This window comes from Equus przewalskii, chromosome 7 (genome assembly GCF_037783145.1).
Source record: "Equus przewalskii isolate Varuska chromosome 7, EquPr2, whole genome shotgun sequence".
Lineage (NCBI taxonomy): Eukaryota > Metazoa > Chordata > Mammalia > Perissodactyla > Equidae > Equus > Equus przewalskii.
In genome coordinates this window covers 54,221,536-54,247,094 of record NC_091837.1, presented here as the reverse complement: position 1 = coordinate 54,247,094, position 25,559 = coordinate 54,221,536, and the positions used below count along the sequence as shown (strand labels likewise).

General features: G+C 42.4%; 1 protein-coding gene and 1 long non-coding RNA gene across 2 annotated transcripts in view; one reads left to right on the top strand and one right to left on the bottom strand.

Moving 5' to 3' along the window:
- Nucleotides 1-1,044: 1,044 nt before the first annotated feature.
- On the bottom strand, nt 1,045-7,629 carry TTR (transthyretin). Its single transcript, XM_008535976.2, has 4 exons — nt 7,254-7,629; nt 6,227-6,357; nt 4,251-4,386; nt 1,045-1,296 (listed from the first exon to the last, which is right to left on the bottom strand). The coding sequence occupies exons 1-4, from the start codon at nt 7,320-7,322 to the stop codon at nt 1,189-1,191; spliced, it is 444 nt and encodes a 147-aa protein (XP_008534198.1). The 5' UTR covers nt 7,323-7,629; the 3' UTR covers nt 1,045-1,188.
- Nucleotides 7,630-11,670: 4,041 nt separating this feature from the next.
- The window catches only part of LOC139084844 (uncharacterized), an 81,074-nt gene continuing 67,185 nt past the window's right edge, over nt 11,671-25,559 (top strand). The window contains exon 1 of the long non-coding RNA XR_011542647.1: nt 11,671-12,115. This is a non-coding gene — a long non-coding RNA (uncharacterized lncRNA). The remainder of the gene's footprint in view (nt 12,116-25,559) is intronic.

The window sequence follows — 25,559 nt, the reverse complement described above, 5'->3', positions numbered from 1 at the left end:
CATACCTTGCTTTCCCTCTTCCTTCAGTCAGCTGACTAGGTGTCCCTTGAAGCCATAAAATAAGTCAAAACTGGGGCCCTGGGTCACCACTTGGAGGCAAGCCACTCCGAGAGTCACCAGTCCAAGAACTTCCGCTTTGGGCTTGGCATGAGTGTGAAATAAACTCTGATTTTGTTAAGTCACAGAGATTTGGGGCTGTTTGTTATAGCTGTGCAACCTAGCCTGCCTTCATAGCCCCTATGCTTCAACCTCTGGATCGCCATCCTTTCCCTCAACTTATGAAAGTGTTTCACTTGGCATGATGGCTTTGCAATCTCTCTCTCTCTACCTGGGATACCTCCTCTCTCTTCTACCTGAGAAACTACTAAGATTCAGATGAAGTGAAGTTAATTGAGTCCTTCTCTGATCTCTCCAGGCTGCATGTTACTCCCTCTTTCCTATGCTCAGTGTGTCTCTGCCAAACCACGTTAGCATAGTTATCTTGTCAAAAGAATGCGAGCTCTTTAAATGCAGGCACTAGATCTTATTCTTTATCTTCGGAGCACCTCAAATAGCGCTTGGCATTTTGCAGTCTTTCAATACATGAATTTTGGATTAGTCGAAGTGAATTGAGGGTATGAGGATTCTCTGAGTTCATCCCTTAGGCAGTTGACTGGGGTGCGGTTGGCTTGGACTGGATGGGAGGGCTTGGGTCAGGGCAGGTCTGTCCTGGTGTTGCTGTGCTGCTCTTGAAATCCATAAAGCACTTCAAGCAAATGCACAGAGTAAAGAAGTGGGCCCTTAGAATTTGTCTTTTGCCATTAGGTTAGAAGGTTAGAGGAGAGTAAAGCTTTCTCATTTTGAGAATGTGTATTTTTCATGGCTGCAGACCATGTTGAATACGTGCTTAGCTTGAAAGACATTGAAAATTTGGATTTCTCCCAGAGTTCAGCCAGAGACTTTTTTGAGTTCCTTTGCTTCCGTGTAAAATTTGGATTTTTTTTTTTTTTTTTTGAGAATACAACAAGGGAATAAGAAAAAAGCAAGTTCCAGTGAAATGGGAAGTGCTTTAATAGGAATGTTTTATTGTCTCCGCCCACGTTTTGGACATACCTTATGAACTGAAAACACTGCTTTAATAAAAATGGAATCCTATTGGTTACATGAAATCCGGTCCCTCCTTCTTCAAGTAGACTGAAGGAGGGGCCCTCATTCCTTGGGGTTGCTGACGAGGGCTGTGGTGGAGTAGGAGTAGGGACTGAGCAGAGCAGCGATGGTGTAGCGGCGGGGGCCAGAGTCGTTTGCTGTGAACACCACCTGCGAGAGAACACAGACAGGGTCCGTTTCTAACAGAGCTCTACAACGTGCGTCATGGACAGAGACATGACTGGAAGTCAGAATCAAATTAATTACTTTATTTTATTATTTCATTTTTTGGAACAGTTAGAACAAAAGGCAAAAATCCAAAAATTTTCTTGTAAGCTAAACCCTTGGAGCCCCATGCAGCGCTTAGAACAAGAGTTCTTTGCCACCCTCTATATGATCAGGTATTTTTGTTTTGCAAATTCGCACAGAGAATCAGAGTGGCCCTAGTGTGGCTGAGCGAAATCAGAGAGCCTAAATGCTCTTGTTCACTTTCTTGGTTTTAGAAAAAAGAGGGGAGAACGTGGAAACTGGCGTTCAAGGACCCAACTCCTGAGAATGATGACTGCCAATCCCACCGCAGACTTGGAGACCTAGAAATTTTCAGGCTGGAAGGGAACATTCTTCTCATTTTACCGATAAACAAATCAGACCTCTGAATTAGAGTGTTTGGCCCAAGTGTATACAGTGACAGAGCCAGGCTAGAAGTTAAAGCTCCTGTCCCCAAATCCAGAGATTCTTCTCCCATTATTCCTTTGTATTTTCTACCATGAGGATCAAGTACATTTTTATGTATCTAATAAGCAATGAAATATGGAATAAAAGCATTATAGGATTCTATTTACAATATAAGCAGAGTGAGGAGGATCATGTTGGAATTCTGAAATCTACACATGTTGGAGTTCACTTAAGTCTTCCAACGAGGCAAATTGTTGATCAAAGCATTGTTCCAGTTAGTCACGGATGCCAGGCAAATTTATTAGAGCTTCTGAGACTCAGAAGCTAGGCTAGGGCTAGGCCAGGTGCCCGGAGTGAGGCAAATAGGGAGAAATTTGGTTCAGGGGAGAGATGGAGGACAGCGAGGAGGTGTTTTAATCTTACTTATTTTGTACACAGGCCCTGGATAGTGCTTGGGACACACACTGGATAAATACTTTTTGTTTCAAAGTGAAAAAAGGAAATCTTGATTACTTGGGGACAGGAGAAAAAAGATCTGACTGAACCATACCAAAACCAAAATTAGCATCAGGGCAAGGAAAGGTGAGAATCACTTAAGAATCTCTGTGAAGGAGGAAGAGCACTCCTGAAAGGCCAAGTTTCTGGAAGCAACTTGGGAAATTTTCTCCTCTCTTATAGTGACATTGGCCTCCAGCTCCACTTGATTCTTCTTAAAAATTGTAAATGGCATAATCTGTGTTCAAAATCCATGAAATGAAGAGGACTAAAGTTCCAAAAGAAATGTCCTAATTTTCTTGGTAAGTCTAATATGGCCACCTGGGGCGGTGGCCAGGGAGGAGGTGGTAGGGCTCAAGGATGGCAACACTCTGGGAGGTCCTTATCAGAAGAAGTTGGCAGGAAAGGAACTCATGGCTGGACCCACCATGCACCAGTCATCAAAGGGAGGCACTGGGACTCATGCTTGCCTGCTTGCTCTCTCATTCCCCATATCCATTCAGGTTCCAAATTGGGCTCATGGTCCTGCCTAATGTGTCTTACATCAGTCCCTTCCCTTCCATTCCAAGAGCAGGGATATGTTTTCACTTCTGAATCTCTAGCATCCCGAAGTGTGCTCAACACAGAAAAGGGTTTTATTTTTTAAATGTTTGTTGAATGAATGCTAAAAGAGTGAACAGCAGACGAAGAAAGCTAACATCTAATGAATAGGGGCAACATGTCATGGACAGTACACAGTGAATCTTCTCAGATGATCTCATCAGGCCGAGACTCTAGGGGCAAATGTCTTGTGGTGGGTACCTTCTAAACCTCGCATCCATCCCTGACCGGGCTCTTGCTGCCGGGCTGAGGAGTAACCAGAGGCACGCTTCTTGGTAGATGGGGGTCTCTTGGTGACATGTGGGCCTCAGAAATCAAACAGGCCTACAGTTTCCCTGGCAACACTGTCTACTAAAAGAACCATTTTATGTCAATTGAAAATCTCATCCATGACTAAGCCAGAGAGAATGGTCCTTTTCATGCCGAGCTATTTTTGATGCAATTAGTTGATCTTTAACTCTGACCAACATGTCTGGATTCTATTTCCATGACAGCCATCTGTTTTAAATGACTTAAGGAATCACAGACAAGTAGGGAGATGGGTCCATGTATAACTCTGAGGAATACTGTGTGAACCGTGGGTTACAAATGTGGCTTCATTAGTGTTATTCTTAGCTTGGCTTCTCACAGGAAGAAAGCTGAGGCACAGCTGAGGCTAAACCCAGCCTGGGCCTTGTCGGTAAACATTACTGCTTCTCCCCTTACTGGCCCCATGCCCTTGACAAGTTATGTAACTTCTCTGTGCCCCACTTTCTTCATCTGTGAGATGGAGCTCACAGTAGGGCTGATCCCAATGGGTTGTTTATGAAGAAGAAATAGGTTAAATGTAGAACACAGAAGTGTCTGGCCGTGGTGTATGCTTGACACATGGTATCCATTGTGTTGCCATTATTATTTTGAATTTACTGTTTCTATATGCATTGCCCCAAATCACTTATCTAAACCTCTGGGAGCCAGATGGGCTTTGGAATGAAGTATTTTTCAGATTTGAGAGAAGTCAAATGGCTCATCTATCTCTTGTTACATAACATCCTAAGTGGGGTCTGGAAGGCTGCCTCATAATCCAACATATTAATATTTCTTTGTCAAACAAATATTTGTATCAGTGGAATGAATGAAGACTGTAAAGAACATTGTATAAGTTCAGGTCATGTTACTGAGTGAGTTTTCACCAAACTTAGAAAAAAGTTTGCTTTTCAGAGTTTTGTGGATTTCTGATTGTAGAAATGGGAAAAGGAAACTGCTAGTTCAGCGCTTTACTTCGGACAGTTCCATGGTATGAGAAGTGCAGACTGTGCCTTTCCTGGGACTAAGAGCGAAAAACCAAAACACAATGGAAGTGTCTCTACACTCACCTCCGCATATTCGTGGAAAGGGGAAATGCCGAGTGACTGCCAGTAGGACTTGGTGTCTAATTCCACTTTGTATATCCCTTCTACGAATTTCTCGTCAGTTGTGAGCCCATGAAGCTCCCCAAATTCACTGGTTTTCCTAGAAGGTGCAAAAATCCACATTAAGTTAGGCATTAAGAGAATAAATGACATGGTAAGGTAACACCACACATGCGTGTGCACACACATGCACGCACATTTGTGTGGGGGTGTGTGTGTGTGTGTGTGTATACATGTTTTTTTCTCAACCAAATCAGGACAGGGACTACTTTAGTAACTGAAATTAAATGATAGTAATTTGTCAGAAATGTTTCAAACAGCTCAATGTAGATTTTCTTTCTCTTATGAGAACAAGATATGGGTGTAATGTTTCACTTAAAGAAGAGTCATTGTGATTCAGGCTTGGTGTTTGGATGAAGTTTCGTGACTCTCCCTAGAAGTGACCATAAGCTGCTCTGACTCTGCAGTTTCCCATGATGACACCAGGGTCTCCTCCCCTCTCCCCCAGCTGCCAGCGGGCACCTTTCAGAGGTGGTATCATTTGTATACACACTGGGAACCCCAAACTACAATGAGGAACTGGTATCTGACTCTTTTCCCTTTTGTGTACTTAATCTCTTTAATAACTCTTGGCCAACAGCAAATATTAGGCACCTTTATTTTTAACTAGCTAACTTCTATTTCCATTTAAGTACCTAACGACAATAGCTGATGTTAGAAATTGCTGTCCTTTAGACTGCAAAAACTAAGACAGATTAAAATGGAAGTTGTCTTTACTGACTCTGACCATTGCCTTCCCACCTTTCTTCATTTCCAGGAAGAAAATATTTAGTTTCCTTTTTTGTCTTGTCATAAAAAAAAGATTCACACAAACATCTGAATGTTTTTGGTGTCCCTTCTATCTCTTGCTTAGAATATTCTTGTAACTGCTTTACATATTGTGTTTGCTATTTTATAAAAATATAAATGAATCAGCAAATAAAGACTCAGTTGAAAGCACACCAAAGAAAATGGACTTCCCAATGATAGGTGGAAGAATCATATTGCGATTCTTGGGAGTCAATTAAAATCCACAGAAATTCACCTCCCAGGGCATAAACACTTAGCAGTATTGTTGGTGCTGAGGATTTCTTGGCAGCTCTTTCTTTTAGTTAGTTGGTTTAGGTGTACTAAGGTGCATTGTCTTTGCAATTCTTGCTAGTGGAGGTCGAAAAACTCCGTGAAAGTTGTAAAGCAGTCGATGGAGACGAGAAGTCATTTTTGAACTTGACGGTGGGTGATTGTGAAATTGGTCTGTGGCTGTGCTTTGCATTATGTGACTTTCTCTTCTGTGTCCTTTCTTATTGAGCTTGACAGCCCCAAGCTTTGCACAGAGTAGGTGCTCCACAAGTGTTAGACAAAAGCCCTAAATTCTGGAGGATCCAGATAAACTACAGATAGGTGTCTTGTCAATGCTGCCCATCAATTCCTTTCCTTTCACTAAGAAATTAACACAGGTTGTATATCTTCCCTAAAATTCCAAGACAAGGACTCTCAGCTTGAGTGTTGTGAAGGGTAGCAGGGGAATCTGTGAAACTCCTGAAATTACATATACACATTTGTGTGTATGTGCATTTTTCGGGATGTGGAGTGCATAGTTTTCGTCAATTCTTAAAGTAGTCTGTGACCCAAAAAGATGGTGAAGCAATGCTGGACTAGGGGAGTTGCTGGCTCCTTCTTTGCACCACTGTCTGCCCTAAATGCTTCTCAGGCTCCTGGTCACTCCCAGCTAAGCAAAGCAAGAGGAGGGTATCCTCCTTAGGGCCCACTTGACTTCTGCCTGCATTTTCAATCTACTTGTAGATTCTTCAGCGAATGACATGAGCCACTTTCTCTAACAAGTGGCCAGTGAATAGGAAGATATAATGAAGTCTCAGCTCTAGGTTCATCGGGCAGCTTACCCAGAGGCGAACAGTTCCCAGGTCTCATCAGCAGCCTTTTTGAACACTTTCACATCCACGTTGGCAGCAGGACTGCCTCGGACAGCATCAAGGACTTTGACCATCAGAGGACACTTGGATTCACCAGCGCCCTAGGCGTAGAGAAGACAAGGGAGAAGTCAACAAAATTGGCAAGAGTGAAAGGATCTATTCTTTCTGGTGTTAGAAATCTGGAACAAGGCAGGAAGAACATGCTAATTCCATTTCCAGCAACGTAAGTGTTGATGGTTAATGAGCTTCCCTCACTCAGTCTAACACAGACCTGATTGTTTCCAAAGCAAGAATGGTATTTGCCTCTGGACATGCTGCAATCGACCAGGGGCATGGATAATGAATTTTAACGGAGAAAGTAGGCCCTCTGAGAACAGTTGCTTTGTTAATCCTTGCCATTTGAGTGGAATTACTGAAAAGACGTTATGTGCCACAAGACCAAATAGTTTTTCCTGAGAGCATTTCAGTCAGATGTGGCTGCGGTAATTCCCTCTTACTAGTTGTTTGTAAAATAATGTCAGACTACTTCTTGACCCATTTTATGGCATTTGTTAATTCTTCTAGAGGACTTAAGAATTAGATAACTGACTAGAATATTATCTACTAAGCCTTTCAAAGGTTAATCAATAAATACATTTTAATCAGCTAAAGGGAAATAAACTTTATAAAAGGATGTTTGTAAAAATTCAATATTAAGATATTCATGAATATGATATCTTTATTTCTACCATCTCTCTGAGGAAACTGAGGCACTGGGCATTGCAAAGCCAATGCACCAAAGCAGGAGAAGAGAGCACCCAGAGTCCCAGCCCCAGGACAGTGAGCTCTGCAGAACTTCATGCTTTTTGAAGTTTGAATCCATGATGTTTAAAAACAGGTGCTGGGTACCCTTGCTCTAGTCACAAAAGCTGGTTAGAAAAGCTAGAAGAAGTCACTTCTGCTTCACCTACTGTCCATAGGAAAGGTATAGAAGGACTTTAGGGAGTCAAATACTCACCGCGGGGCCAGCCTCAGATGCAAATACCAGTCCGGCGAGGCAGAGGAGAAGCAGGTGATGAGAAGCCATCGTGCCAAGAACGAGCAGACCTCTGTGATGGTCGCTTCCAGTTGGGGGCTTTTATACTCACTGCTCCCAAGTCAGGCTGCTGATCCCTGCCAATCTGACTCCAAACCTGCTGATTCTGATTATTGACTTAGTCAACAAAGGGAGAATAAGTAACCCGCACAAATATGAACCTTGCCTAGAGAGATTAGAGTGTTAGAACATTAGCTCTATGAAATATTCTTAACAGGTCATTTGACCACCTAGGTCACCAAAACAAAGCAGACGAAACAAAACAAAATATTCCTCTCCCTCCTTGGCTGGATGCAGCAACGTTCTTAGGAATTTTTTTTCTCCCATCCCTATTTCTATGCATGTATTCCATTTTCTATACATTTTATCTTTCATTTTAGATGATAGACGCAAGTGGTAATTATTTCACTCTGATGACATTTGGCAGCACAGGCTTAAATACAGCGCGTTAGAAGACATCATCGCCCTTGATATATGTCCATGAGACAACAAGAAAAGACCCTTGGGCAGTGCTCACATTTAAAAAACCTACATTTCAGCCAAACAAAGTCATTGGAAGCTTTACTTAGTCAGCAATTTCTCCACAATTTTTGTGTTCTGCCCAGACAAGTTTCATCTGAACCCAAGGAATAATGCCATATTTCAAACTGGCATCCACAAGCCTGAAATACAGAGGACCAGAGATTCTTTACTGCCTCTCCTGTACTGAATGTGCAGAAACAAGGCTACCCCACTGGCTTTTGTCAGAATCAAAATTTCTGGAAGTAGAGAGGCCTGTGAGAACTAGAAGCTGTGGTTGACGACAGCTTCTCTTCCTCCTGGCCAGAATTATAATCACTCCAGGATTCATTGATCAAGTACCAACTCTTGCATGCATGTGTGTGCATATATGTGTATGTGGCTTTGCTCATGTATTAGTTAAGACAATTTTTGTCCTTATAGAGACAAATATGTAGAAGATGTAGAGAAGATAGACAAAACTTTTGGACAAATGCATGTCAAGGGTGAGTCCAGTTTGGAGCACTGAGAGCTGGGGGAACATTTCCATAACTGTCAGAGTCAGGTTGGAAGAAACTCAACAAGAGATCATGAAGATAAGGGCTTTCAGGGAGGGTGACGGGACAGGAAGGCATTCCAGCAGAATGGAAGTGTGCAGGAGAAGACCTGGAAGTGCGAGTTGACCATAGGAAAGCAAAAATGGGCAAATCCAGTTCAGAGCATAGCTAGGAATGGAATCTTACAGCCTTAGAGCCTGACTCTGAAGTAGCACTGGAAAAAGTATTGAATGGAGTTAGATGACCTGAGTCATCCAGTTCGTAGTTCTGCTGCCCAGTTTCCCAGATGACCTTTTCTGAGTTATTTAACATGTCAGATATTCAGCTTATGCAGTCATCAAATAGAAATACATATCCACTTTTCTACTTCAAAGGACTGTTCTAATAACTTTTACTATGAGATGATATAAAAGCTCTTCATAAACTGTAAACCACTATCCCAGTGTAAAGCATAATTACAATTTGGTCTCTGCTGAGGAGAAAAATCCTTTCTCTTACAACTTTCATATATTGTTATCTAATATTCTCTTGACTATTTCCCAATGCTTAGAACTTGGATGGAGAGCCTGTTTTCTGATTATGAATTCTAAACATTTAAAAACTCTCTCATATCCCAAGTCAATCTTCCATCTATGCCTCTTTGAGCTATTTCTGTTGAAAGCTAGAAATGTCTCCTGTAGACATAGTGAACTGACAATCCTGGGCTGCCACCAGCCCATAACACATTATGTTTGGCCTATGGGATGTTTCTTTAAAAATGTTGAAATATGGGGCTAGCCCTGTGGCTGAGTGGTTTAAGTTCTCACACTCCACTTCGGTGGCCTAGGGTTTCGCTGGTTTAGATCCTGGGTGCAGACATGGCACTGCTCATCAGGCCATGCTGAGGTGGCCTCCCACATGCCACAACTAGAAGAACCCACAAGTAAAAATATACAACTATGTACTGGGGGGCTTTGGGGAGAAAAAGGGAAAAGAAAATCTTAAAAAAAGAATTTATAAAAAAACGTTGAAATAGTAGTTAAAATTAAAAATTGAGACAACATTACATAAAAATATGGATTTCTGTGGGCCAGCCCCCTGGCCCAGTGGTTAAGTTCTTGTGCTTTGCTTCAGTGGCCTGGGGTTTGCTGGTTTGGATCCTGGGCATGGACGTGGCACCGCTAATCAGGCCATGGTGAGGCAGCATCCCATGTAGCACAACCAGAAGGACCTACAACTACGTACTGGGGGGCTTTGGGGAGAAGAAAAAGAAAAAACACAAAGAGAAGATTGGCAACAGATGTTAGCTCAGCTGCCAATCTTTAAAAAAAAAAAAAAAGAGAAAAAGAGAAACTACCAGGGGAAATGCAAGATGAACAAAAAATGGGTACATCCTCTAGATTAAAAAATATGTATGTGTGGATTTCTTGATTCTCTTGAAAAGTTGGAAAAGATGGCAGCCCTAGGCTTGCAGTCACACGTGATGATAATCAGCGGGCTCTCACTCTCAGACGTTAGACTAACTCCCTAGGCCTCCCCTCCAGCTTGGAGGCCAGCTAACATTTCCAGTGGCACTATCGTGCTTGAGTTTTTCCTTTCTTTACACAGGTCCAATTTCTGTCCTCTATGTTCCTGCTTGGCCCCTTGGAAATTTGAGTTTAAGATTGCTGGTCTCCTGAGAGCCATTAGAGTAATGAAGAACAGCTTATTTTCTTTTTGCCGAATAGACTGTCCCACTTCTCTGAATGGTTCATTTTCAGACACGCTTCCTGGAATCCTTACCTCCCAGAACTTCCTCCTCAGACATACTTCCATTGGCCAATGTTTCTCTTCAAATGGGACACTCTGAACTTGATGCACGCTCCACATGGGATCAGGCCAACCCGCAGGACGTTGAGACTGTAATTTCTCTTGGAAGGCACTCAACTGCAAATGATGCACCCTGAGGGCACCCGTAACTGTAGTAACTGTGACCCCCCCTCTCGTTCATTATAACACTACCCATTGTGACCTTGGTCACAGTGATCTAAAATCACCACATATTGCGTATCATCTCTACTTTTATCATTTATAAATTTTTATTTTATTTTCAGCTTTACTGAGGTATAATTAACAAATAAAATTGTAAGATATTTGAAGGGTAAATAGTGATTTGATATAGGTATACATTGTGAAAGGACCCCATCATCTAGTTAATGAACACATCCTTCACCTAACATATTTATCTTTTTTTGTGTGAAAACTAAATTCTACTCTCTTAGCAAGTTTCAGTAATATAATGCAGTGTCATCAACTACAGTCACCATGTTATACATTAGAGCCTCAGATCTTATTCATCTTAGAGCTGAAAGTTTCTACTCTTTACCATCCTCTTCCTATTTTCCCCACCCCCTAATTCCTGACAACCACCATTCTACTCTGTTTCTATGAGTTCAACACTTTTAGATTCCACATGTAAGTGAGTTCATACAATATTTGTCTTTCTCTGTCTGGCTTATCTCATTTAGCGTAATGCCCTCAAGGTCCATCCATGTTGTTGCATATGGCAGGATTTCCTTGTTTATGATGGCTGAATAATATTCCACCTTGTATGTACACACTACATCTTCTTAATCCATTCATTCTTAGACAGACACTTAGGTTGTTTCCATATCTTGGCTATTGAGAATAATGATGTGATGAACATGGGAGTACAGATATCTCTTTGAGATCCTGTTTTCATTTCCTTCCTTTCCAGAAGTGGGATTGTTGGGTCACATGGTAGCTTTATTTTTAAGTTTTTGAGGAACCTCCATACTATCTTCCATAGTTGCTGTACCAAATTACGTTTCCACCAACAGTGCACAAGGGGTTCCCTTTTCTCCACATCCATGCCAACCTTTCTCTTTTCTTTTTTATGATAGTTATTCTAACGTGTGTAAGGCAATATCTCATTGTGGTTATCATTTATGAATTTTAACCTAAATACAGGAACCTATATTTTTGCCTGATACATCTCCTGTTAGTGCCACTCCACTACTCCATCCTATTGACATCATCTAATAGGTGATTCTATAATTCACTGTATTAGCACGCCCTCCAAGCTTTATGCCCTTGGCCACTTTGACTTGCTCGCCTCCTGAACTGCCATTAATCTGGAAATAATTAATAAAATTTGAATATGAACATGACAAGGAGGTGGAGAGAAAGTGAGGCAATTCAGAGTACAGGGGGCATCTTGAATCTGATTGTTGAATCATTGACAAACTTACAGAGATAGAGATTATTTTTAATATAAAAAGAAGAGAAAACTTTGGCAGAGACCTGAATATCGAATGTAGGTAATCTGAAGTAAAAGCTGGAGAGTCTCAGAAGAAGAAACTTACGGTGTTTTAGGTGAGAGAAGACCAAGGCTGCGGTAGGAAGGAAAGAACGAAAAGAGAGCAGGAATGCATTCTTGGTCAAAGGAATGCTCGTATGAAGAAATGGCAATGACAGATATGAGAAAAGTCCAATATTTCTTGCCTGAGAGGCAATTTATGATGAAAGAGGGTTATATGGGTAAACATAGACTCCAAAGACAGGGTCTGCCTTTCCTGTGTTTGTTTGAGTTTGTGAAAGCTCTCTTAGAAAGATGGTTATATGGGATCCACAAGAGGGATGAATTAAGGTCAATGGTCACCATATTCCGGGGTCCTAAGTGCTTGCTGTAGATACTGCGGTCAGAGGAGCTGTCATCAGCAGGAAGGATCCAGCGCCGGAAAACGAAAGGTGCGTTAGTGAAACATTTACACTATAAATTTATGTCTTTTCTTAGCTATATACTGTTTTTCTTCACATTCTGACCATGGGACTAAAGCCTAGATATTTAATTGAGGTAAAAAAGACTAATTTGGTGACGATGTTCCTCTTCCTACTACAGAGTGTGCAGTGGTTAATGAACAACTCAGGACCGCTCCTGGGTTAAGGTTCTTCTGTCCTCTGCCTTATAACGGACAAGCTTGTTTATTATTTTTTAAAAATATCCTAGATATACTCTTTCTTCTTCATTTATTTTCTTGGGGTGAATGTCAACTGGTAGCCAGTGATCTGCTGACTCTGAAATGCCCACTAATATTATTGCGCATAAACTGATAGCCAGAGTGGAGATTTGGTTGGCCAAGTGCTTGCATTGGGTCTCATAGGAGGTGGGGGCTGGGCTGGGGGAATGACAATATTTTGGGGCCCTGGATCTTTGTAGGCTCAAGAATTCAATTTTGTCAGCTCTCCGTGAGGTGAATAAGCCCTGGGGGTTTCATTAAAGGTAAGCAAATCATAAAAGACTCATTTTAAAACCATAATACCAATTTAATTAATAGTCAGATGGTTGCTGAGTAAGCAAGGAATTAGAGCAAGGGGATGTGGCTGATTTCTTGAGAATATTTCATCCAGCCTGTAGGGAAGCCTAGGAAAGCTTCCTTACTTCTTGACAGAGTATGCTTTTCTGGTGCTTGGATTGCTTGTGTCCGCCTTATCTAGCTTGTCTTTCCTCTGGGGCGTGGTGAATAAACACTGAAAAAGCTTTTCCTTTGTCTCTCCTTCTTTCCCTGTCCATGTAGTCAACCATCCAAGGAAAGGCAAACATTATCAAGGATATGTTAATTAAACCACGTTTTATTTTTTATTAATTGTAACTGTAGTTTCTTGGTTGAATTTTAGCGACCAACCTAGTTGGGAGAAATGCTTAGGAACTTCCAATTCAAAAATCTTCTACAACTTATCCTGTATGCTGCTGTATTTAGGGACTTTATACTCAAAAGGAGCAACCTCAGCCCACCTAGCCTCGAGAACCCACCCTGTGTCTATCCAGGGGACTTTAATTTGCTGTATGTAAATAGCTCAGATGATTCAAAGTCAAGACACCCATGCCTTGGTCCAAGTTTGTATCTATCTCAACGAACACGTCTGTGTTAAGGATTTTATCCATAAGTAATCATTAGATGAGGTTAGAGTTTTGGTTTCTAGAATCACTCAATACTCACCCAGCCCCACCTATGAGGGGAGAGCTGCAGAGAGAAGAGGAGATTCAAGGCTCTTGTATCTAATTGGTAGGTTTTATTTGGATTTCTGTCTGTTTTTCCCCTGAAGCTCTCAAGCAGCTGGTGTTGGAAAACAGGCCTGAGGTTGTGTGTGACTTGGATGGGCCTATGTGGCCATGCCCTGTTAAGGATAAGCAGGAACCTGGGCGTGGCCTAATGGAAAGGTAGTATGGAACAGACTACTGTCCTCTCCAAACGCATCACTGTGATTACTTTACAGCTTAGCTTAGTTTACCAAGAGACTGCACTGGGGTTTGGGTCAATAGTACCAGGTGGAATTAAAGAGGATTTGTTTGATTGATTTATCTCTGTAACCATATCTCCCTGAGAATCAGCTTAGAGCCATTACCCAGGATCCATATTTTGGCCACTTCTATATATCTTTTCAACCTTCAAAATATGACTAATATAGGGATATTTTAAGTTTATCAACTGAATAAAGAAAAACAAGCAACAACTGAGCATCTTCTGAATGTGAACCAATGTATCTCACCACCATGGAAGATATCAAGAAGCATAGGCCTTGAAGTTGCTTATAATTTAATTATTAAGAAAACATATTTGCCCATTCAATGGGAAATAGTTGATGAGGCAGATAATAATCCAAGGAAGGAGGAAGTCACTTTGGACTCATGGAAAGCTTCTGTAAAAAGGTGAGATTTAAGCTTGATCACCACAGATAAATATAATCTAGATAGGAGAAAAGAGACAGTATATGTGAGTCCATTCTCATACCAGTGGGGAAGCATTTCAGAGCCTCAGTTGGATGCGGTGAAAGGAGAAGTTAGTGGCGTGAATACTGAAGAACATGGAATAGAGGAAAATCCAAAATCCAGGATTAGGAACCAAGCATAGAATCTTACAGAAACATAAGTTTTAAAGGGCTAGTAAGAGTGGTTTAGACCAGGCATAAGGCAATGGGACCATAATTTGAGACAATAGGTGCAGCAGGTTAGAAGGGGTAGGAGGAATTCTAGAGCCTGAGGTCTGATAGAGTCTAGACTCTAGAGAGTTCTGGATGCTGTGATTCCCCAAATTTTCCACACACGTAAAAGCGATGAGATATATAACAGCACTTGGAGTAAATGGAAGAGGCCGCTCCTTTTGGAGGTGATGAGCCCCAGGAATCGGCCCTACCTGGCGATGCCAAGGGCAGAGAGGGCCTTCCCTATATGACCTATATATCTCATTTGGTATACATGAACTGGGAATTTCAGCCATGTCACACTGAGGCCTGGTTAAAAGTGTTTGGTTATGATCTTTGTTGTCGCTATTGTTGATTTTATTGGGCTCTTGGAGCCTCTTCAGTGAAGGATAAGGGAGCTGCCCTGGGCATTGAACTGTTAGGACAGGGCACTGTGGAATCCAGAGTGAGCAGGGTGCAGAAGTGGAAGAGTACCAGGTTGAGCCCATTGCCATTAGGGTGTCCATATGAAAGCTCACCGCCCATCAGTCAGGAGTATTGGGGAGGGGACTTCGCAGTGGGCTGGAGATAGGAATTCACGACCTTCAAAGTCCCTCCCACTAACAAGTCTATATAAAGGGATTATTGAGAATTCTGAGTGATAGAGTGATGGGACGAAAACTAGGAAGAATGAGCCAGGAGAAAGATACAGACTGGAGGAGGAAAATCTGCAGGGTGAGAGACCACTTAGGTTAAGGTTACCTGCATCCTTTTACCTCTGGAGTTATTGCAGCTCCTTGAGTCTATGTGCACTCATGCATTTCTCTATGAATGGATATTAAAAGTACAATTTCTATTATGTGAAGGTCCACAGATATTTTCAATAGTTTAAAAGATATGTTGCAAGGCTGGCCCAATGGCATAGTGGTTAAGTTGGCGTGCTCCGCTTGGTGGCCTGGGGTTTGCAGGTTCAGATCCCAGGTGTGGACCTGCACACTGCTCATTGAGCCATGCTGTGGCAGCATCCCATGTACAAAATTGAGGAAGATTGGCACAGATGTTAGCTCAGGCACAATCTTCCACAAGCAAAAAGAAGATTGGCAACAGATCTTAGTTCAGGGCCAATCTTCCTCACAAAAAAGAAAAAAAAATGTGGAAAAAATTAAAAGATACATTGCACTATAATTTACAGGCAGAAAAATTCTCCTTTTGTAAGTGTGCATTATATGAATTTTGAAAAAATATGGAGTTGTGTAACTGCCACCTGAATCGAGAGTTAGAATATTTCCATCCAGAAAGCTCTCTCACACTCTTTTGTAGGGAATTTCCTCCCCTCAGCCCAGCCCCTGGCAACCGCTGGTCTGTTTCGTGTCCCTGCAGTTTTGCCTGTTCCATTAAGTCATATAAATGGAACCACACAGTATGCAGCCTTTTGATTCTGGTTTCTTTCAGTTAACGTAATTCTTTTGGTTTCCATCCACGTTGTTGCGTGTTTCATTAATTTTTCCTTTTTAATTTATGAATAGTATTCATTTGAATGGATATACTATAATTTGTTTATCCATTCAGCACTTAGTGGATACTTCGGTTGTTTTCAGTTTTTGGAAATTGCCTCATACTTTTTAAATATAAGAAACAGTGTTCTTGGGGGCTGGCCCCGTGGCCGAGTGGTTGGGCTCGCGCGCTCCGCTGCAGGCGGCCCAGTGTTTCGTTGGTTTGAATCCTGGGTGCGGACATGGCACTGCTCATCGAACCACGCTGAGGCGGCGTCCCGCATGCCACGACTGGAAGGACCCACAACGAGGAATATACAACTATGTACTGGGGGGCTTTGGGGAGAAAAAGGAAAAAAATAAAATCTTAAAACAAAAAAAGAAACGGTGTTCTTGAAAAGATGGAGAACATATCTGATAACTGTAGGTGGTATATACAGACTGGAATAAGTTGCCCAAGAACTTAGAAATTGTGATGTGAGAAACACACCGTAAAATCAGCATGTAGTGGAAAAAAGCAGAACTATGCCAAATCACCTTATAGAGGTCCTTCACCTGGGGTCTACAAACTGTCATTGTCTGTGGGTAAAATTCAGGAAACCTGCCTTATTGGATGGAAAAAAATTACCTCTTTATTTATACAAATCTCTGACTGAAATTTAGCATAGCCTTAAATTATGAATGTAGACAGCAAACCAGAGTAATTATTAGCAGCACCTCTGACTTCGTCACCAGTAGTAATCAGACATTTTCATATACATTTAGTTGGATATATTTTAAATTATCCTTTATGCTCATCACTACTTTGAAATTATGGTAGTTATTAGACCTGATGCTAGATTTTGTAATTAATAAAGATGCAAACATACTAGAATTTGAAAAATATTTTGTTAGTGTCATTTCAATGTCACTGATTTCCTTTGTAATGCTCTATATTTAATTTTATGCACAATGGGGTTAAGAACCCGACAAGGAGACAAAATAGACCCCAGGCCACCATGGCTTGGCTGTAATCTAAAGGAATCGACTAGTATACATAAAGAAAGAAAATGGCAGTCATCCCTGAGGTTGGTTAGCAGTGGAAGGAAATAACAAGGAAGTTGTAGTGTTGGTTGTTTGGGCTGAAGATTTATAGTCTTATGGACAGGAATTTCTCTGGAGTGGGAAAGAGTGCTGCAAAGACAGAAAAAGGCTTCCTATGAATATAGAGAACAGATTAGTCATTCTGACCTGTGTGACTGCTGGATTTCTTTACTACACTGAAATTGTTTATTTACACATTAGCGTTTGTGAGCTTGGTTAGAGAGAGCCAATCTCTGAGGTTTCAGATGGAACAGTGGTTCTGAGCCTCCACAGTTGACTTTGGACATTGGTCGGCCCGTGTGAATAGGCAGATCACGCAGGTAACGCCCCCTAGGGAGAGGGCCATGTGAGCTCCACCTGCAGACACCGACCTCAGCAAAAGCCTTTCCTACAATGTCAACAATGGTAAGTGGGCTTGTACGGTGTTGCTGGTGTAGAAGGAAGGGATGGATTCAACAGACAGCGTTAAGTAGGATGCTGCTGGAGGGACAGGGTGTTAAGGAAGATGGAGGGGTCGAAAAGATTCTCCAGTTTAGAACCTAAGAAGATTAGAGAGGGTCTCTCTGACAGACAAGGGGGTGAATCAAAATACCAGCTGAGTAAACGGAAGATCTCCTTTTGGAAAGGGCAGCGTTAGCATATGTAAAGACAGAGGCCAAGGAGACAATACAAGTTTAACCCTAGTCAGATGTCCCTGCAACAATCATGTTTTCCTAAAAGAAAGTCCTTAGTGTCCTGGAAGAGGCCGCCCTGAATGAGTGGACCAGGAGAATGAAACAATGAGGAAATTCTCAGGTTGATCAACTTCGTCACTTAGAGATGGAGAAGTATGATTGATTTTTCCAGTTGACAGGACCCTCAGACCTGCTACATGAACAAAAGGGGTTGCCTACAAGTCAGCTTGCTCTGCTTCATCTCCATAGATGCAAACTCCTCCTTCTTCTCTCACTTTCCAGCCTTTCTGTTCATTTGTCCTCACTACCACATAGATCACTTCTCTGCCCCTTCCTTCCCCTGAGTCCCAGAAAACTTCAGCCCCATTGTGTCCAAATTCCCCTAGATCCTTAACCAGTGCCCCAAGAGCTCTCTCTGCTTCCTCATCTTAACTGAAACCTGGTTTCTCCCCATAACTGCACTGCTCTTGAGCTTTCTTCAGTGGTACCAGTTCCCTCATCTGCCCTGGAAGAGACCCTGGAGCCTTCCTATTCAGGATTCACTTGCCTTCCCTCCCAGCCTGTGTCTTGGGGTCAGTCGTTTCAATGTTTCTCTCACCAGGTACCCCAGATGTCCTATATCCTTAATCTTCTGCCATTTCCTCATCCTGGGTGTCCCCTCGCCATCTGATGGGAGAGCCCCTGTGGAAGGTGGCAATGTGCTAAGCTTGCTGAAGGGAAAAGTAACAAAATGATCTCGATTGTGCCCTCAAAACATTCACTTAATTCTTGTGTAACCCTCTTTACAGCTTGATTATCCTTGTATCCATATCCATAACTTATTGACTCCTTGTTTCATTTTCTACCTGTTCCTAAAGACTTGCGTTAAATATTTAACCTTCATTTCTTTCGTGAGCTATTCTTTAAACCTCCTTTTGTTTTAGCCCCCCTTTTAGAAGAGAGTTCATTATTTCTTCTGCGTTACCCCCCTACTTTTCATCTTTCTGGACTAATGTTCCTACTTTGACCTTGATCTTAATTTATTTGCCTTCTCCTAAGGTTATCCATTGTCTATTCTTTGTTGTACTTTTACCCACTTTATCTCCACCTCTTTCTTTCCTTTATGCCTAAAAATTAATTCATGTTACCCAAGGTGGCACCTCCCTCCCATCCTTTGGCAACAATTCCACTTCTCTCGTTCCTATCACTGCTAAAGAGTGGTCGACCTTGCCACTTCTCCTTTCTCATCACGTGTGGTAGTGATGACAGTCTAGTTATCCTGCCGCTTCCCTCTTATAGGAGCTTTTTTTACTCCAAGGGTGCTGGTGTTGTTATCATCACTAAATCCAGAAGCATTCTGTCTGTCCTCTGTCTTGATTGTTTCCTCCCACAGCTCCTCTATCACCAACCATTGGGAAATCCATCTTTGTTCTTTCTGATCTGACTTGCCCGCTGATCTCCTGACCATTTTGGCATCCCAATAGTGCCTCTTGCTCAACATGCCTAAATTTGAACTCTGCATTTCCTCAAACCTTCTTCTCTTACCCCATTATTCTTTCTCCAAGTGGCATCACTTTTCTTCTGGTTGGTCAGGGTTAGAACCTCAGGATTTCTGCTTGAGTTGTCTTTCTCTTTAGTACCAGACTTAAAAAAGTAATATCAATTCCATTTCCAAAATATTTCCCCCATTTCCTATTTTCTGTTTCTGTAGCTGCCAACTCAGTTCAAACCTTCATTGTTAATTGTAGAGCCTTTTGCAATTATGTCCCAGCTGGTCTCCTTACTGCTAATCTATTTTCCATATAAGCTTTTCTATAAGCTACTGCCAAATTAATCTTCCTAATGCATACCTTTGATTACATCACCTCTATCTTCAAAAGCTTTCTCTCACTCCCCATGGCCAGCCAAACAAAGTCGAATGTCCTTTGCTTGACATTCAGAGATGGCCAAGACGCGGTTCTACTCCATCTTCATTTATTGCTGTGGTCTTTCAAATACCTTGGACAGACCCTGTGATATGCCAGCCCTGTGCCCTTACCCCTCCTCATCCATTCTCCCTCGTGCTGCTAACCGCCTGAAGGAGAAACAAAGATTCCCAGAGGCTTTTTAGGGTGTGAAAGACAACCCGCTATGGAGGGCTGAGACCCAAGGTGGAGGTTTCAGAGAGGAGGAGGTTTCAGCAACCCAGGGGAGATGATGGTGAAGGCAGTGGTCACAGAGAGAAAATGCCAGATGAGAGACAGTTAAGGAGATAGAATTAAGAGACTCTGGTGACATGTGGGATGGGAATTGAGTGAGATGACAGAGCCAAGGATGACTTGAGTATTTTAGCGTGGGAGGCTAATTAGATATGAAATCATTCACTTATACGGTTATAAGAATATGAAAGAAATATGAACTAGATTCATATGGGTTGGATTCCAGCATCTGGAGGTCACCAATAGGTATTAACAATAAGAAGTCCGAGGATAGAACTGTGGGGTAAAGTAACATTTAGTTGTTGATAAAAGTAAGAGAAGTCTGCAACTGAAGTAGGCTTTTCCTAGGCAGAAGTTACCTCTCTCCTGTGAAGTGCAGTGGACCTCTCTTAAACATTTATGCCATTAATCAGAGTTGTTTGTATTCACAATTTCTCTTTTGTGGAGCATTGGTGTCTTGAGAGCAGAGGCATTGCCTTCTTACTTTATGTGTCCTCAGTCCCTGGTACAGGGCCTGGCACACGAGAAATGCCCAATAAATGCTTACTGAATGATTCCATAAATGAATGACCAGTCACCTTCAGTTGCAACCAGGTTTCACCTCCTCTCTTAGTGAGCCAATACCTGCATTGCCCTCTACACCCAACTTTTGGCGTTTCTAATGGCAGCTCAACAGCCTAACTGTCATCTTCCTTTGTTCTTGGTTGCATGTGCCAGACTAAGCCAGACTGAGTCTGAGCTCCAGTGCTCCTCATTTCTTCCCCCGACTGGAACCCTTGTTTTTCTGCCCACTCACCTGCACTCACCTTCCATGTTCACCCTGGTTATTTTCCATGGGCCTCTATCTGCCTTCTGTATTTGCCTGAGAATTCATTTCTTCATCTTTGATTCCAGACTCAAATCCAAAATTTTTTTTACTATGGTTCAGCAGGATGGGCAGAAGCCTTTTCCCCTGACATTTAATTACCTCAAAATGTGCATTCTAGAAGACAATTTCACCTAACTTACTTAGCTCAGGACAGATTTGGAAGCTGGAACAAACTGCTTTATTCTGAGGGTTTTGGATTTTGTTTTTTGTGAAGAAGATTGGCCCTGAGCTAACGTCTGTTGCCAGTCTTCCTCTTTTTGCTTGAGGAAGATTGTTGCTGAACTAGCATCTGCACCAATCTTCCCCTATTTTATGTGGGACCCTGCCACAGCATGGCTTGGTGAACGATGTGTAGGTCTGCGCCTGGGATCAGAACCTGCAAACCCTGGGCCACCTAAGTGGAGCACACAAACTTAACCCCTACAGCATCAGGCCAGCCCCTATTCTGAGATTTTAGATGGATCTTTTGTGTCTTTGGAGTCTGAGAAGCAACTTCTTCTTCCTTACCACACACACTAGATCACTGGTTCTTAAAGAGTTGGCCTCAGACCAGGAGTATCAGCATTCCCTGGGCACTTGTTAGAAACATAAATTCTAGAGTCCCACCCCAGACATATTGAATCTGAAACTCTGGGAGTGGGGCCCAACAATCTGTTTTAACAAACTCTTTTGGTGATTCTGATATGCCCTAAAGTTGGAAAACAATTGTCTTAGATGCGACTCATGCTCGGGAGTGAGGTTGGGCCATGGGTTCCAAAGTCTGGTTTCTTTAACAGCTCTGCCAACTCCTAACTGGGTAACCATGGCTAAGTTACTTAACATCTCTGGATCTTAGTTTTTTCCTCTATAAGATAAAAATTTTGAGTCAGCTGATCACAAATTGGAGTTGTAGTATTCTATGGCTCTGTGAACACCTGCAAAAACAGCAATACAAATTCTCATGATGCCGGTTAACAGGGCAGAGCTTCAGAGAGGGCTAGGCACATTAAAAGGGCTAGGCTGATGGGTGACCAGCTGCGTGGCTGGCTACCTTTAGTTTCCTCCAACCTTGCTCAGAAACCAATCTATTGGGCCATGTGTCTTGGAGGCAAATAAGAACCTCTTTGGCTCCTTGCCAAAGTTCTGTGTTGAGAGAGGCTAAGGAAATAATCTATGACATTTGGGTATTATTGAATCAGGGTCTCTTTAACAGGTATAGAAAGAACTATTTGCAGATATTAGTAGCTTAAGAAGGTTGGTACATGAACAACAATCAACCCAGATTTCAACAGGCAAAAGAATTACCCAAATAGTGGCTTAGTGCGCTGTGTTTTAGTTGCTTATGAATTCGGCGGAGGAGCTTGTTCGTTGTGTTCTCAATTTAAAGAGTTTAGACTACAAGGTCACTCTGAAAATGAATGCCGATTCTTTGCGTGAAGTAAACCATGTCATTAGCTGCCAGTGTAGTCAATACAATTCCCTTGGAACACAACTCAGCTTCTATTCTTTTAATGCATATTCATCCCAACACTATAACTCTTCAATTGGGACAAATGTTTGCATAAAAAACAAAATAAATGTATCCATAGCTTTATTTGAGTCAGTATAACCCCATTTGGCATTCTCCCCACTGCTTAGTTCTGAGAACTGCTCCAAAGTCATCATGAAGATAAGTGCTGTTGCTGGTGGATTTCAATGAGCAGTTTTCCTAGCAGCACATTTGCAGTGAGCCCACAGCATTGGCAATCTCTTACCCCCATCCTTGTGGTGCTGTGGGGCCCCCCTTGCATCAGGCCCATCTTCCTCAGTCTTTTACTGACTTAGCCTCCATCCAGAGACCTCAAGGGCTATCAATCCACCATCTGTACTTGGAGCTCCATGTTCATGACTCACAGCCCATTTTTTAAGAAGGTTACAGATATGAGTAAGTGGAACATGTCTGTTCACATTTGGTTTTTGAAATCTCTTTGTTAGCAGGGCCAATTGAGGGAATATTGATTAAAAAACTTGGCTGGAGCTCTTGTGTGCAGGAGGTAGATTGAATTTTTGGTGCCACCATTTTTTTAAGCCTTCCAAGCACTCTGTTATTCTAGGGCCATACCGAGATTTGTCCACACCTGCCCTGGCTGTGAGGGCTGCTAGGCAAAGAAATAATATTTCTCTTGAGAGGAAACATAGCAGAGTGGAAAATGCATGGACTTTGGAGTCAGAAAATCTCGTTTTGAGTCCAACTTTGCCGTGCACTAGCTGTTTTACCTGGGTCTTCTTACACAATCTATGAGGCTTAATGCCCGTTTCTGCTAAGCGGTGATAAGAATAGCATCTACCTGTTAGGGAGGATTGACTGCAATGTGGATAGGAAGCACAGCACAGTTATTGGCACATAGTAATTCATAAATGTTGGTCCAGTTGGTAGAGGGGGATGGGGAGGTTGGCAGGCCAGCCTTAATTTCTGCTTAAGCAATTTAATCTTTGGCTCTATCTGTTGTGGATACTCTACAGAGAAAGTTGCAAGCCCATGGCTCTCTGTTCCCAGGTCCCAGCTTTTTGGATAGGAATCACTATATCACAACTCAATTTAAAACCCATTTCATTTTGCCCTGAATGCAAACATTGTCATCATAAAATATGGAAGTCCTGTCAGAATTTGGATGTTTATTAGTTAACTTGGTAGTTGCCTCTTGGATTATGAAGCAGGTAGAACTGTAACTATTAGGACATTCAGGTGATGTCTGTTTATTTTAGTGGGATTCACCATGCCGAATGGCTATCAAGCCCAATAGCTTGTGGAAATACAGGTAGTGAATTAGGTCAAAGAAGAAGAGAAGTCCTATTGTTTTTATGAATGCTGAGAAATGTGATGAAGCTTGGTGGTCTTCTCCTCCTAGCCATGCAAATCTGACACTCTGAATCTGCACCGAGGAGTGGGGAGGCTTGGGATTGGGCCTTGTTGTTTATTGTAAGCTAAAATAGAACTGTTTAATAATGTTTCTAGGCTGTGTGTGATTGCAGCTCCCAGCAAATAGGTCAAGGGTGACAGTTGCATCAGCAGCACTTAAACTTTGTCCTAGGCTTTGCGCCTTTGTGAATTCAGAAGCTTGTCCTTGCATGCTCAAAAAATATCCCTTCAAAGGAACTAACTCTGTGACAGGTTGAGTCCACAAATGGGGAATCTGGACCCTGGGCTCCAGTTAGCAGCATGTTGCCTGACCAGATGTGGGGAGACTTCAGCATTTGGTGTATGGCTCGGTGGTTCCAACCTTTTCTAATATGACTTAGAAATTCTTTTTTTTTTTATGTAAAAAGAAATCTTGGACCTGAACTTCTAATATCTACCTATTTAGAAAAAAAATCTATGACAACAAGTTAATAAAAAGTCAGAAATGCCTTGAAATGACTTTGTATTTTGTAAATCAAATGTGTGTGTGTGCTTAAAAAATAGTAACCCATTTGTGGATGAAATATCAACCAGTCACTGTCAATAGTCGGGTCAGGGATTGGCAGGCCCTTTGCAGTAACTACGAGGCCCCGGAGGCCCAGAGATGGTGGTCCTGACGGCCAGTGGTTACATCTGTGCCAGCTTGCTGGCAGGAGGGAGTTCGATCAGGGAGTCAGCGTGTATCTTGGGGTGAAGTGCGGTACCAGGTCTTCGTTGCAAGGCACGTTTCAAGCATAATCCTGTCCTCAAGCAACTAAAACCTCTTGCTGGGAGAGTGTATTAGGAACCAGGTTTGTACACGTGAAACCAGAGGCATTATAATAAGGAGCTGGGCTCATAGTTCAGACTAAAATTGCCCAACATGCTTGGGAAAAGGAGAGGTGCCAACGTTGGGTTGTGGCAATGAAGAAGACTGTGGAGGAGAGTTTTTTAGTGGAGACTAGAGTAAAATACGTTTTGAAGATCCAGAAAAGAAGTGAGAGAGAGAAGGAAGATGAGCGTTGAATTCTGAAATTTCCATGAATCTTTGCCTATCTAGACCCCATCTTTACTTTCTCAACATTCCCCTCTTCTCTCTCCCTTTTCTCTCTCACTACCCTCTTGTCCATCCTGCTAGCTTGGGGTCTCTGTGACTCGTTAGTACCCCCAGCAGAGAATGAAGAGAAGCAGAGAGCAGGGGACTCTTCCACAAAAGGGTATGTTGAGTCAGGCACGGTGTGCTCCAGCCTTAGCTGGGAGTCCAGATTAAGGTGGGATCCTGGGAAGAGGGACCCTGGGACCATCCAGGGACTGAAGTCCCCAAGCTCACAGCTCAGTGTTTAGGACCCTCAAGACAATTGCTCTGGAAACCCACTCTAGCTCCTTCCTGCTAGTTTCTTCCTGGTTTTGCCTTGCAATTATTGCATTGGATGCTTTTCCCTGAGCAGCTTTTAGAGCCAAATCAGAGATTAAGATTCAAACCTTGGAGGCAGCCAGCCTGTGCTCTGGCCTGGGCTCACAGGAAGGGGTCTGCGCCATGCCTGCTGTGCTTGCCCAGACTTCCTCCAGCCCGGAAGTGGCCTCCTTGCTTCCTCTGGGGCTGTACACATGGGCTGTGACTGTCGGAAAAGGAGTGGGCTTGGGAGTCAGGAGCTATTGGGGAATAGGGAACATCCTTGGGGCCCTGGTACCATGTTTGATTGGATTCTTGGCTGAAATTTGACATTCAAAGCCATCAATGTTACTTTGCTTGTTCTTGCAATTTAGAGCTTAGACTTTCTGGAAAAGCAGTATAAAAAAATGGTGCAAATGAGGTTGGGGGATTAACTGGGGATTTCAACATTGGTTGATTCCCTTTAAGAAGGATAATCTGGACTTGAATGTATAAGGGTTGCAATTTCAAGTCTTACACAGGCTGCAGGGGGCCAAACTGGGAAAGTGAAAGCCAGCAAATACAAAGGAAATGATGTATACACAAAAGGAGATGGGTCTCGCCATTAGAGCTCAGGAAAATTGGTCTTCTCATCATGGCTCCCTGTTAC